This window comes from Ornithodoros turicata, chromosome 1, assembly GCF_037126465.1.
Source record: "Ornithodoros turicata isolate Travis chromosome 1, ASM3712646v1, whole genome shotgun sequence".
Classification (NCBI taxonomy): Eukaryota; Metazoa; Arthropoda; class Arachnida; order Ixodida; family Argasidae; genus Ornithodoros; species Ornithodoros turicata.
The window spans coordinates 203,417,036-203,431,985 of record NC_088201.1 but is presented as its reverse complement, the minus strand read 5'-3'; the positions used below and the strand labels follow the sequence as shown (position 1 = coordinate 203,431,985).

The window sequence follows — 14,950 nt, the reverse complement described above, 5'->3', positions numbered from 1 at the left end:
ACACAACGTAAATAGACAACTCAAACTACTTCTAATTCGTTCTTGTGTGCACCACTCATATGTAATTCGTTGCGGCTGTGTCTTTGGCGAATACAGTTTGAGGTATATAGCCGTAGCAGACGACGTCAACCATCGTCATATATCACGCTTTTTCTGTTGTGCATATGAAAATTCGCACGACTTCACTTATTCGGGGAACTAAATTCTTCAGAAATACCTGCCATACAGAGCAATTTTATTATTCTTCGGATATCGAATATTCTTCCTTACAGTTAGCGCCGCGCAACGATATCGGTACCATTCTTTCCTCCTTCCTCCTTTCCATGGGTGTTGTTTCGGGTGTTATTTCCAATGCAGCCCCCAATAGACGGATTATCCAAGGATCCAAGGTATATTTAAACAGGTAGCGCAACTCCCATAGGCCCCTGTGTCTTCAGAATGACGCCATTATAGAGACGGTCAGCGCCATCCGTCCGTTGCGCGGACTACTACGATTGTAAATAAATGACGTCAGAGACGACGTCACTAGTATGAATAATAAGTAGTGCATAATTAGCCATGCACGTTTATATTGGCCCACTTCGCTTGCCTTGTATTCCCTTTTCCGAGCCCAGTCAACAATACCAGACGAGAACACAAAAAAATAAAGCATATCAGATTTAATGAATCATATCCATTCCAAATACATACAGTTATCACAGATTTTGACAACTCCAAACAGAAAGCCGTCGTGATGACCACAAAGAAATTAGAAAGACTCACATAAGGCCCATTTCTCACCTAGAGCTATACGTACATCTAGTGATTAGACGTTTGCATTTATTCAATGAGTGCCGTTATAGGTCCATTCCAACAAAACACAATATCGTTGGTGCACAGTTGGTTCCTGCTAACACTCACACCATCATGGCCGCTCGTCTCATCACGAAATGTTTTTTTTTTTTTTTCGCGGGCCAAGCAACGGGGGATGCATTGTACTCAGCTGTTCACGCCTGTTAATCTTGGTCTACAACACGGAGATGTGAAGGTCGCTTCCTGTTTAACCCAAAGAGTGTACGAACTCCGTATTACATCTTTACTAGTTTGAACCGCACCGGCTTTCAACAAACATAACAAAATACAGTTAACGTTTCGGGTCCCATTCGGGTCCCATCATCAGAATGACGCTGTCCTGGTCGTCACCGGGTATTTACGTAGAAGAGGAGCGTAGCATTCTGGGAGGGGGCCTGGTTGTCGATTGATAGCTTCTTTTGTTTTCTTTATGTGCCATGACTCCAGCTGTCTCCTCACCCCCCATTTGTTCTTTTTCGCCAGAATGCATGGGTTGTCAAGGTCTAACACGTGTCCTGTTTTGCGCTCGTGTTCACACAGTTCTGTTGGGTTTGTTGCTGATTTCTCGATATCTTTCTTGTGTTCCTTCATTCTTGTTCGTGTCTTCCTTCCTGTTTCTCCGATGTACACGGCAGGGCAATCTTGACAAGATACCTTGTATACAACGCCTCGTTCTTCTTCCGGTGGTGTTCTGTCCTTGGGGTGGCTTAGTACGTTCCTCAGTGTTGTCGTGGGCTTAAATGCAGTTTTAATATTCACCTGGGAGAGCACCCGTCTAATTGGTTCTGACACACCCGTCAGGTAGGGGATGGTAATTACATGAGTCTTTCTTGACTACTTTCCGCCTGTTCCGGGCGTGTATTCATCATTCGGTGGTATGTATCACAGATAAATTGCTCGGGGTATGCCCTTCTTCGTAGATCCGCTTTGGCCTTTGTTATTTCTTCATGTCTTGTCTGATGATCTGAAGGGATCTTCATGGCACGTGAAAGCAGGGAACGAACAACCGATCGCTTGTGTTCAAGAGGGTGCCCCGAACCATAATGCAGGACCTGACCTGTGTCGCACGGTTTTCTGTAAACCGAGGTCTTCAAGTTTCCGTACGGGTCTCTTTGCACGAGGACATCCAAAAAGGCGATCTTTTTCTCTTTCTCCTCCTCGCACGTGAACTGGATGTTAGGATGAATGCTCTTCAGCTTGTCAAAGAATGTGTTGGTGAAATTCTTCTTAATAATCACAAATGTGTCATCAACATAACGTCTGTAAAAGGTGATGAATTGTCCTGCGTCCTCTAAGGCCTTGTCTTCAACAAACTCCATGACTAAGTTGGCAATGGTCGTTGAAATTGGGCTGCCCATGGGGCATCCGTCGGTTTGTTTAAAGAACCTGTTCTTGAATTGGAAGAAGGTTTGTCCGAGGCATAACTTTAAAAGTTCTAAAATGTCTTCAACTGAAAGATCAGTGCGGTCTTCTAAGTCAGCGTCAGCTCTCAGCTTCGTTCGAACTACGGACAGAGCTACGTCAATGGGCACGTTTGTAAACAGGGAGATGACATCAAAAGACATCATGACGTCGCCATCGTCTATGCGGATGTCACGGATGAGCTCACAAAATTCCGCAGAGTTCTTCACCGACCGGTCGTTCTTGTACATTAAAGGTGCCAACAGTTCAGCCAGGAATTTAGACACGTTATAGGACGGTGCACCTATGAAGGACACAATGGGGCGCAGAGGACAATTGTTCTTGTGAACTTTCGGTAGGCCATATATCTTCGGTGTCGCTCCGTCGGAGGTGAAAAGTTTCCAGTACAGACTGTCCGTAATTAGTTTCTTAGTTCTGAGTTTCCTGAGCGCGGCAACAATCTTTCTCTCAGATGCAGCTGTTGGGTCACCCGATAGTTCGCTGAAATGGGAGCGGTCTTGAAGGATGGACTCCATCTTGTTGTCGTAATCGTCACGATTCAGTACCACAGTCGCTTTGCCTTTATCGGCGGGCAAAATAACAATTGTATCGTCGTTGCGAAGGTCTTTTAGAGCATTCTGTTCAGCTTTTGTGATGTTTTTAGGCGGGAGGTTTGCGTTCTGTAGTATTCCGATTACTTTGTTCCTCGCCGCTATGGCTGCTGTTTTATCTTTGACTTGCCGCAGTCTGTCTTCTACTTCCGACACAATCTCGCTAACAGGTATGCTTCGGGGAATGATGGCGTAGTTCATACCTTTAGTTAGCACGGAGGTGTGGTCGTCGTCCAGTCGTTTGGAAGAGAGGTTGATCACAGTTGTACTGTCGTCCAGCCCGGAATATTTCGGGCAAAGCACACTAAGCTTGTGCTGGTGTGCTGCTGATCGCCGTTTGTGTATTCTAGCCCGCCATAGTTTGTGTTCAAGTAGCTCCGCTTCCTTACGTGCGATGATGATCCTGCTGAAGTCGTTTATATCCAAAAACCGTTGAATGTTCCTTTCAGCGGCGTGAAGTTGTTTCCTCGTCTTGAAGATGATTTCTTTGTTTTCTTGAGTGCGGGCCCTCAGGCAATTCCTTTCGTAAGATTTGGCCAGGCGTCGTCCGTATGCTGTGTCCACCAGAGGTTTGCAACGGAGAGCAGGAGGGACCACATGCTGGTTCAGACACACTTGATTGAAGCGAAGATGGCACTGGAATCTGATCACTTTGGTCGCTAGGTTAAGGTATCGACGAGCAGCGGCCAGGGCAGCGTCCCCGTACGTATCTCGAACGTATCTGAATATAGTCCAATTGCCGGGAGTAGACATCTTTACTAGTTTGAACCGCACCGGCTTTCAACAAACATAACAAAATACAGTTAACGTTTCGGGTCCCATTCGGGTCCCATCATCAGAATGACGCTGTCCTGGTCGTCACCGGGTATTTACGTAGAAGAGGAGCGTAGCATTCTGGGAGGGGGCCTGTTTGTCGATTGATAGCTTCTTTTGTTTTCTTTATGTGCCATGACTCCAGCTGTCTCCTCACCCCCCATTTGTTCTTTTTCGCCAGAATGCATGGGTTGTCAAGGTCTAACACGTGTCCTGTTTTGCGCGCGTGTTCACACAGTTCTGTTGGGTTTGTTGCTGATTTCTCTTTCTTGTGTTCCTTCATTCTTGTTCGTGTCTTCCTTCCTGTTTCTCCGATGTACACGGCAGGGCAATCTTGACAAGATACCTTGTATACAACGCCTCGTTCTTCTTCCGGTGGTGTTCTGTCCTTGGGGTGGCTTAGTACGTTCCTCAGTGTTGTCGTGGGCTTAAATGCAGTTTTAATGTTCACCTGGGAGAGCACCCGTCTAATTGGTTCTGACACACCCTTCAGGTAGGGGATGGTAACGTACATGGGTCTTTCTTGACTACTTTCCGCCTGTTCCGGGTGTGTATTCATCATTCGGTAGTATGTATCACAGATAAATTGCTCGGGGTATGCCCTTCTTCGTAGATCCGCTTTGGCCTTTGTTATTTCTTCATTTTAGAACATTTTAGACATTTTAGAACTTTTAAAGTTATGCCTCGGACAAACCTTCTTCCAATTCAAGAACAGGTTCTTTAAACAAACCGACGGATGCCCCATGGGCAGCCCAATTTCAACGACCATTGCCAACTTAGTCATGGAGTTTGTTGAAGACAAGGCCTTAGAGGACGCAGGACAATTCATCACCTTTTACAGACGTTATGTTGATGACACATTTGTGATTATTAAGAAGAATTTCACCAACACATTCTTTGACAAGCTGAACAGCATTCATCCTAACATCCAGTTCACGTGCGAGGAGGAGAAAGAGAAAAAGATCGCCTTTTTGGATGTCCTCGTGCAAAGAGACCCGTGCGGAAACTTGAAGACCTCGGTTTACAGAAAACCGTGCGACACAGGTCAGGTCCTGCATTATGGTTCGTGGCACCCTCTTGAACACAAGCGATCGGTTGTTCGTTCCCTGCTTTCACGTGCCATGAAGATCCCTTCAGATCATCAGACAAGACATGAAGAAATAACAAAGGCCAAAGCGGATCTACGAAGAAGGGCATACCCCGAGCAATTTATCTGTGATACATACCACCGAATGATGAATACACGCCCCGAACAGGCGGAAAGTAGTCAAGAAAGACCCATGTACGTTACCATCCCCTACCTGAAGGGTGTGTCAGAACCAATTAGACGGGTGCTCTCCCAGGTGAACATTAAAACTGCATTTAAGCCCACGACAACACTGAGGAACGTACTAAGCCACCCCAAGGACAGAACACCACCGGAAGAAGAACGAGGCGTTGTATACAAGGTATCTTGTCAAGATTGCCCTGCCGTGTACATCGGAGAAACAGGAAGGAAGACACGAACAAGAATGAAGGAACACAAGAAAGATATCGAGAAATCAGCAACAAACCCAACAGAACTGTGTGAACACGAGCGCAAAACAGGACACGTGTTAGACCTTGACAACCCATGCATTCTGGCGAAAAAGAACAAATGGGGGGTGAGGAGACAGCTGGAGTCATGGCACATAAAGAAAACAAAAGAAGCTATCAATCGACAACCAGGCCCCCTCCCAGAATGCTACGCTCCTCTTCTACGTAAATACCCGGTGACGACCAGGACAGCGTCATTCTGATGATGGGACTCGAATGGGACCCGAAACGTTAACTGTATTTTGTTATGTTTGTTGAAAGCCGGTGCGGTTCAAACTAGTAAAGATGTCTACTCCCGGCAATTGGACTATATTCAGCTCCGTATTACAATGCACGGACACACGGTACGGATACAGAGACACATGGATAAACCCCCCCCCCCCCCCAACTGTGTCACACGCGCAAAGGAGCAGGATACGGAAATGTACTGGAGTGGTAGATGATCTCGTATATGTGCACGAGCGGGGCAACAGAAAGCTTTTTCTACATTGAAATTAAGAATAGCCTATTAGTACACACACAAGCCAGGCCCATATTGTAAAGTTTTTCTGTTTACAACCGTACTTCTACTGTCAACACCCAGGATCGCTCGCGCCTCTTGCTGGTGGCCTTGCCGATGGGTCTGATTTGGTATTTTCGCTAGTTTTCGCTACCAGTTTAGATATACCTTGGATTATCTCCGATGAATAGAAGGATATTAACCATTGTTTAGGTTTAGGTTTAGGTTTAGGGTTGCCTATTTCCTTTTGAGTCAGGGCAGGTATCTTAGGATACCACAGGCTGCAGGACCGTCAGGAACGGTCCAGACTAGAGTCGGGGCTGCCTCTGTGATGTTTCGGAGCTCTCCGGGTTTTGGAATCCGTCGGGTCCGCTTCCGTTCGTCCATCCGAAGGGGAGGCTTGCTGTGCTGTGCTTGTTGGGTCGATTCGATTGCGCAGGGCGCTCCTTGTTCGCCTTTCCCAGTTTGCCAGGTGGCGCTTGCATCTTTCAGCGATGTCGCTGGCATCTTCTGTATTTGGTGGGGCTTTTAGTCCAAGTGCCGTTGGTGTCTCTTGGTTTAGGCGGGTTGACAGTGTCGCTGGGCATCGTTGCATTACGTGTTCGAGGTCCTCGCGCTCTTCCCCACATAAGATACAAGTGTCGTCTTGGTGGTCGAATAATTTTGATAGTCTTGAGCGGGTTAGGAGAGCGCCTGTTCGTGCCTGAAACAGGAGGCCACTTTGATGATCGCCTCTATACTGGTTATATGGGGCTGGTCCTTCCTTGTACTTGTTGTAAAGATCCATACTTTGCTTTTTCTGGGTTTGTCTTTTCCAATGTTCGTTTTTTTGTTTTCCGCATTTCTTCATTTGGTACTTGTCTATGCCACGATATGATGGTGTTGGATTTATGCCGATTGGTGCCCTGGCTATGTTTTGAGTCAATACGGTTCATTTTTTTAATCCATTCTGTTTTCGTTCCTTTGTATCGCACGTGGTGGAAGATACGTTTGGCGTAGTTGGTCTCTGGTAGGTGAATGAGGCGTCCAAGATATCTGGTCTTTGGGCGCGCTTCTCGAAATTCAAAGCTGGACCATCCTGTTTCTCCTTCAATCGCAGCATTCGCTGTTGCCATGTTTCCTCCCAGGATCCACCTTCCAATTTCCCTTTGCTGTCGTTCCAATGAGTTGATCGTGTCGTTACGGTAACACAACACTTCATTCGCGTAAGTTGCGTTCGGGACGGCGACCATTTTCCAGAGTAGAGTCCCTACGGTGTACGGATTATACGAGTGTCGAGCGAGGTGCCAGACATGGCCTTTCCTTCTGTTGCTCGTTGTTAATATCCCTTTTTCATGTTCCTCTAGGTAACTTCTTTCTTTCTTCTTCTTCTTTCTTCTTCTTAGGCAACTTGAGGCCTTGTATGTGATTGTCCCTTCTATGTTGTTCCAGCCTCAGAACATCAGTTCTCTCATCCTCTAGGTAGTTTGCTTGATTCTGTAGAGTTATTCCCAGGTATTTATATTGCTTAGTTTTCGAGATTTTGAAACCTTGGAGTGAGAAGGATTCGCTAGGATTCGCTATTGTGTAGGGTACACCACTAGAGGGCGCTACGAGCGACGCCTCACCACTAGGGGCCGCTGCTGTCGCATTCCGCGGATGACGTCATTGCTCCTTGGGGGAGCATGGTGAGAGATAGCGGGAGGCATTGGATGGCTATGCGAAATAGAGCGCCCCCTTGTGCAAAGCTGTGGTGGCGCTGCGGGCGACAGGACAGACGTTCTCGGTGGCGGCTCTCCACGGCGTTGTTATGGTATCGTGACCGCGATACGCGGCGTCGGCGGCAAAAGGGGTTTGGGTCCAGCGTTGTGTACGAGTCTTTGAGCGAGTTTATATTAATCTCACTCCGTTTATTGTTCAACTGATGGTTGTTGTTTCAGAGCTCAATTGCTATGCTATATACGGCATACGACAATATAAATAAATACATATAAACAAAAGCACGTGCACAATAAATTACGCCACATTATTATAGCTTCCTGTGTTGCTACACTTTGCATCATAAAGGCGCTTTCGCGAACCAGTCCGTTCACAAACAGCTGTGTGCATCCCGTCGTGTATATATTAGACTTGGATACTTTCTTTTAATTGCCTAATAACGCTTTTGCGACTCGAGAGCGTATATTAGCAGGCTCCAGACTCGCGCAATATTATTTTGGTGATGGTGCATATGTTCAGACAAGAGCGGAGGAAAGTTGTTCCCCCTATTTGCTTTATGTATTTATTCACTTCAGTATATCATTCTCACATACTAGTTTAGCTTTAATTAGCGATTAGTAATACTGCAGTATATGCAATTTAGCACACTACAGTGCTGTAAGATATATTGTAAGCACCTTACTGCTGCAGAATCACTGGGTGGATATCAGTAAATTTTTAGTGCCTTCTTTTCTGTGGTGGTCACTGTCACCAATAGGGATTCAGTTAACTGTTGTGACAATTCCAATGTAAACAGTCATCTGCCATGCTGGAAAGTGAGTGATTATGGTCAAACAAGTCTCAATAAACATGATACCTTCGACAATACCATCTGTGATTCCTAAATGTCAGTATGACAAGGTATGAAGAAATGTTAACGTATTTCATGCTATCCAAAGCAAGTTCTTCCACATCCCCCCCCCCCCCATCTACACACACTCAGAAAAAAAAACGGGTCTTGGGTTTGCCTCTGGTAACATTATTTAACTACACAAATGCAGATATGTGCAGTCAAACACATTTGCAATAAGGAAAGCATGAAGATTATTGCAGTTGCAACGGTCATGTCAGTATAGGTCATGTACATCTTGGTATTTTCGAAATTTCTCAAACATTTCCGTATCTTTTATATTCAACGTGCTGGACATCTAGACATCTAGACGTGCTGGATGTCACTAGATGTCCAGAACGTTGAATGTAAAAGATATGGAAATGTTTGAGAAATTTGAAAAATACCGAGATGAACATGACAAATGTGCAAGACGGAACAGTGGTGTGCAACTTGTTGACATGCCGTCTACCTTATTGTTGCTCAGGTTACACCGGTGTGTTCATGACGCAATAATGATAACGCCGCCGACGCCGCGTATCGCGGTCACGAGACCATAACAACGCCGTGGAGAGCCGCCACCGAGAGCGTCTGTCCTGTCGCCCGCAGCGCCACCACAGCTTTGCACAAGGGGGCGCTCTATTTCGCATCGCCATCCAATGCCTCCCGCTATCTCTAACCATGCTCCCCGAAGGAGCAATGACGTCATCCGCGGAATGCGACAGCAGCGGCCCCTAGTGGTGAGGCGTCGCTCGTAGCGCTCTCTAGTTGTGTACCTTACACAATGGTTAATCCGTCTATTGGGGTTGTGCCTCATATGCACCAAATGCTCATAACCTCCAAACGCTCAAAACCTCCGAACGCTCATATGCACCGAAAAAAAGTTGGTGGTTTTGAGCGTTTGGTGGAAATGAGCAGGAGGGGAGAACCTGCTCATAAGCACCAAACGTCCAGAACATCCGAATGCTCTTATGCACCGAAAGGCGGGCGACCACAAAGGCCGGGTCTTCCTCTCCCGCATTTGGAACAAGGTCATAGGGTGAGAAAGGTGGAATGAATGGCGATTACCAAGACCGCTTAATGTGTCAGTTTGAAGTTTATGTAACAGCTTGGTCCTGCTTGTATGTAGCCAGAACGAATAGCGCCTTCTCGTTTATGGATTTCAATTTGAGCTTTATTTTCATAGACATGGAGGCAGCCTAGGACAAAAGACTTGGTTCTAGCTCGAAAGGCACTCGGCTCCCAGGGCTGTAGCAACAAAAAGCGTGGTCCCCTCCGAACATATGTCCGGGTTCACTTACAGTGCAGAAGCTGGAATACGATATTTATATAGGGTTTATATTATGCATACATAGGTCTGCAGTGAACATTTGCGCAAAACCCTTCTTTCGAACAAGAGAGAAACCAGGAAGGTAATCTAGAAGATGAGGGTTCGATCCCTACAGCTGGCTAACCTTTTCAGTGACTTTCATCTTTCATCCTTCTTTCGAGCGTTGTTCTTCGCAAGTTGGTTAATCAATGCATCATAGTCCAGAGATATGATAACCATGTTTTCGGTTGACTACGAACTCAGAAAGCCTGACATCTCTTATGGTTAATTGAGCACAGGATATTCTTGATCGGTCACTTTCATTGTGCTGAGACTTCTTTCAGCATCAGCGACAGTAGCTGGTGTGGTCAGAAAATAGAGTGCTGACGCAAATGCATCGTGTACGTTAAAAATTGTTTGGCGTCTCTTTGTTTGGCGTCCTCTCTTTTTCTCAATGACACAAAAGGATATTCCATTATAAGTTCGCTGGCATCGATGTCTACCATTTTTACTTCAAAATTTTTGCTGCGATTCTCCAGTTCAAGTTCCCATTGACGCTGCCCCAAGTTGTTAGCGTTTTACAGAAATCCAAACAACTTTTACCACTCCACGAGTTGGTTGACAAAACAGAAGATATGGCCTGATCAGTGAGAATAAGAAAGAACTGAGATTTGAATTTTCGTTCTGCAGAAAGACGACTCTTCCTTATTATTATTATTTTTTTTTTTCACTTTTAGGAGAAGGTAGCAGACATTGCAGAACTGCTTCATGATCTTGTCGCGTTGTCTGTACTCCGCAAAATATAGAGAGGAACAGAAAGAACAGACGCAATTTGTACAATACAAGCGGTGCAGCAAATGGAACCGCTTTTATGTTCTTCATCAAATGGCGTGCAGCATTTATTGTTCATTAAGATTAATGTTAATTTAACAAAGCATATCTTCCAATTTCGAACAAATGAGGAGTGCGAATGATAGCACTTGATTGGCTATGATTCGGTTTATCAGATGTCCACAACGACGCTCCTGTATTTTTGGGCGCACGGATCCGCGCGGGACCATTTCTTCCGCCACGCAACCAGGGACCAATTTTTCTGGGACGAACTTTTCCGGGACTATTTTTTTCCGAAACTCCATCCAACATGCTCTACACATTCTCGCTCCTATAGTTATTCTACCTTCGGTCTGGAAGATGACTGGTTTGGTTCTTTGGATGATTGGTTTTCAACTCATTTCTGTTTGCTCACCGTTTTAGGCATTCAAGAACAACATTATTTCCTCTTATAAGTAGAACTCGGAAATTTACGTGCCAAAACCATGAAAATAGACAGATATTTAGACAAAAAAAAAAACCTAAACAGGCAAGAACATGCAAAAACAGACACGTTGTAGCACATGCCAAAACTACTTCTAATGTACGCTTCACGACGCAGACTTTATACTGTGGAACAGTAGCGAATGCTACAGAACCATTCGATGACGCCAGTGCCTGACTGCGACGCTGTGCAGCGTCAATCCTCCTTCCTGCACCGCTAGTTCAAGCTCACTGGGTGTTATCGTTGAACCTCTAACATATATTCAGTTTAATGTTATTTCTTCAGTTTATTTTTACTACTCGTTTTCTCTTGTGTTTACTCGTTTATGTAGCTTAAGGCGCTATGGAGTCGACGGCGTTCCATGTTGATATCCGTTCATCGGCCACATTTTCTCTTACACGTTTTGTCAACCACACTCTACCTCAGGTAGGCGAATTTAATTCACTGTGGTGACGATGAAAGGTCTCGCCGTTGTTGGCCTCACAGAGGTGGGCAACGTCACGACTGACGGCCTTGGGGAATGTGCATCCTGGTCGACTTCTATAGGAACTGTGCCGACATATGATTTGGTCGAAAGACATTTAATCGGAGATCGAAACGGCAGCGGTCGTTTGATCGATTTTTTATTGGTTCACTTGGAGTGTTGAACGCCGGAGTTCTAAATGCCGTTATCCTAAGCAACATTTAACTGCGTGTAACCAGTTTGCTCGTAAACACATTCCTCATGCTAACCCACTTTGTCAAATAATAATTGATTTCAAGTATTAAACATTCTTGGCAAATGAATAAAAATAAATTAATGACATTTTTCGATTATTTATTCCTGTTGAATGTGGATAAATTTTAACTGTATTATTGTTTCTGACAATCAACTGACCATTGTATAGGAGAAAGAACAGTTTTAGTTTATTTACTTTTCGCCTATGTGCAGGTGAATCTAAATTTAATTCTTGCAACAGACATGTAACCGAAGAAGTCCTTCGAAACCTAGACAAGATAAGCAGGGCAGCAGATCTTTGTACTTTCTCTATTTTTTCGGATAGCGTGCATGTGTAGTGACCCAGATTGCAGATGCATACACTAAACGAGCTTGAACTAAGGTTTTATATGCTGTTAATTTAATATCTTTCGTTGTGCCATGGCGAAATTTAATTCTTAGCATCCACAGACTTGGAGTGGCTTTCGCGCACATATGGCTATCCCGTTTCAGACCGTTCCCTTTAAATATGTCACCAGCAATGAGAAGGGTGCTCAGAAGAAACACAGACTATCGGCTGCTCCCAACCTGGGGCAACTTTCTTCAACATGTGTCCGACTAGTTCGTAAATTACAAACGTCTGCAAGTAACCAGCGGTCTCCCTGCAAAAAAAAAAAAAAGAAAAGAAAAGGAAAAGAAATAATAATAATAAAAATGAGAAAAAGCAGAGTACCCTGATTGCCAGCTCCGTATGCTCGAGTCAAAAGTTACAGAAAAAGAGGTGCGGATGACACAGTGCATGCAGTTTTGAACTCCCTTCGAACAAACGTCTTTCGAACAAACGGCATCGATCAACCGGCTTTCGATCAAACGGTTTTCGACGAAGCGGCGTTCGATCAAACGCCTTCGATCAAACGTCATTAGACCAAACGGCGTTCGACCAAATGGGCGGACACTACGGCGTTCAAACACCAATTGACTCACGATAGATAAAAATAAACTTCCATAAAAATTCGTTCTGACTACATACAAGCAGGACCAAGCTGTTACATAAACTTCAAACTGACACATTAAGCGGCCTTGGTAGGTAGTCGCCATTCATTCCACCTTTCTCACCCTATGACCTTGTTCCAAATGCGGGAGAGGAAGACCCGGCCTTTGTGGTCTCCCGCCTTTCGGTGCATATGAGCATTCGGATGTTTTGGACGTTTGGTGCTTATGAGCAGGTTCTCCCCTCCTGCTCATTTCCACCAAACGCTCAAAACCACCAACTTTTTTTCGGTGCATATGAGCGTTTGGAGGTTTTGAGCGTTTGGAGGTTATGAGCATTTGGTGCTTATGAGCTTTAGAAAAAAATCTTCCCGGAAACAACACCGCAAGCGATGTTGCCCCGACGACCGTTTTACGGGCCGCGCATTCCAAGACACGGCCCACCCGGGGGCGGACCGCGTTATCAAGGGGCCCTTCTCGAAATATGAAGGACCGGCTCCCTTTCGCCTCCCTCCACCGCGATAGATCGAAAGATCAATACGCGGATTTGAAGGGAGACCAGAGCATATGTCTTATGAGCTACTACCTCTATTGGGGGGCTGCATACTGGTAGAACACGCAACGAAATGGCTAGGCCACATGTGGAGCCGTCCTAGCTCGAGATGCAACCACACGGGTGAGGAGAGCACGCATAGATTGTTATTTCGGTAGCGAATAACAGTCACTAAAAATATTTCCTCCAACTGGTTAATATATTACTGCATTAAGGACTGTGTTTATTACTCAAATTACTCGAACTAACCCAGCACAATCTCCACACCAAATTAATGTGGTGCTGCACGTTGCACATGCATGGAGCCAGCCCCGTACTATACGATTAGCTACATGCTATCAGTGAGTTACACGTGGTTTAAACGATGGTATAGACAGTTGAAATAGGTACAAAAATGGTACTGCCACCCTGGTTAACCTATTTTTTATATATACGCTGTTAATACCTTTTCCTCTGACAGTGTAGAAGTAGCAGTTCGTCAAGTGCAACACTAAAAAGTACTAAACGGTAAATGTTCACGTTACTTGAAGTGATAAGTCACAATATTGCTATGAGCATTTGTATCTATGTCCATACATGCACAAATCACGTGTATTAGTTGTTCTTCAAATGTACAGCAAAAAACAAGTAAAACATGCGCGTAAATAAGACCTTTCGGCGCCTAGTATTAGCTCTATACAGACTGTATAGAAAATGTATACATTCTAGTTCCTGAATCCTGTATAGAATGTGTATAGAGTTTAGCAGTTAAAAACCCTATACAGCTTTTATCTATTTCCTATGCACAAGGTTGACACTATGATAGATAGATTATCTATAGGTCCTGTATAGAAACTAGAAAATCATTCTAATTGCCGACTTGCCGGCTGCGTTTTCCCGTCGGCGCAGGGTGCGGGCCACCACCGCTCCTGTGGCTATGGGCGACCGGCACTCGGTGTCGGGATCGCTGGCGATGGTTTTCTCGCCGGTAGCGGAATTTTGAAAACCGTGGGAGTATTACCGGGATTTATATTAACACGGTTTATTTCGGCACGATTTATTTTGGACGGTTTATTTCGGTCACCACCCGAGGAGAGCACGCATAGATTGTTATTTCGGTAGCGAATAACAGTCACCAAAAACATTTCCTCAACTTCTTAAAATATTACTGCATGACTGTGTTTCTTATTCAAATTACTCGAACTAGACTATCACAATCTCCACACCAAATTAATGTGGTGCTGCACGTTGCGCATGCATGGAGCTAGCCCCGTACTATACGATTAGCTACAGCGATCAGTAAGTTACACTTGGTTTAAACGATGGTATAGACAGTTGAAATAGGTACAAAAATGGTACTTCCGCCTGGTTTACCTGTTTTATACATACGCTTTTTATACCTTTTCCCCTGACAGTGTAGAAGCAGCAGTTCGTGCAACATTAAAAAGTACTAAACGGTAAATGTTCACGTTTGCCTGAAGTGATAAGTCACAATATTTCTATTAGCATTTGTATCCATGTTCATACATGCACATATCACATGTATTAGTTGTTCTTCAATGTACAGCAAAAAACAAGTAACACACGTCCGTAAATAAGATCTTTCGGGGCAGGTAGTATTAGCTCTATAGAGACTGTATAGAAAATGTATACATTCTAGAGTCTGAATCCTGTGTAGAAACTGTATAGAGTTTACCAGTTAAAAACCCTATACAGCTTCTATATATTTCCTATGCACAAGATTGACACTAGACACGATAGATAGATTCTCTATAGGTCCTGTATAGAAACTAGAAAATCATTTTCATAAG

General features: G+C 44.7%; 1 protein-coding gene across 1 annotated transcript; it reads right to left on the bottom strand.

Moving 5' to 3' along the window:
- Positions 1-1,646: 1,646 nt before the first annotated feature.
- LOC135393647 (uncharacterized) lies at positions 1,647-3,596 on the bottom strand. Its single transcript, XM_064623985.1, has one exon. It carries the CDS (start codon positions 3,594-3,596, stop codon positions 1,647-1,649), a length of 1,950 nt encoding a protein of 649 aa, XP_064480055.1.
- Between the last annotated feature and the right edge of the window lie 11,354 nt (positions 3,597-14,950).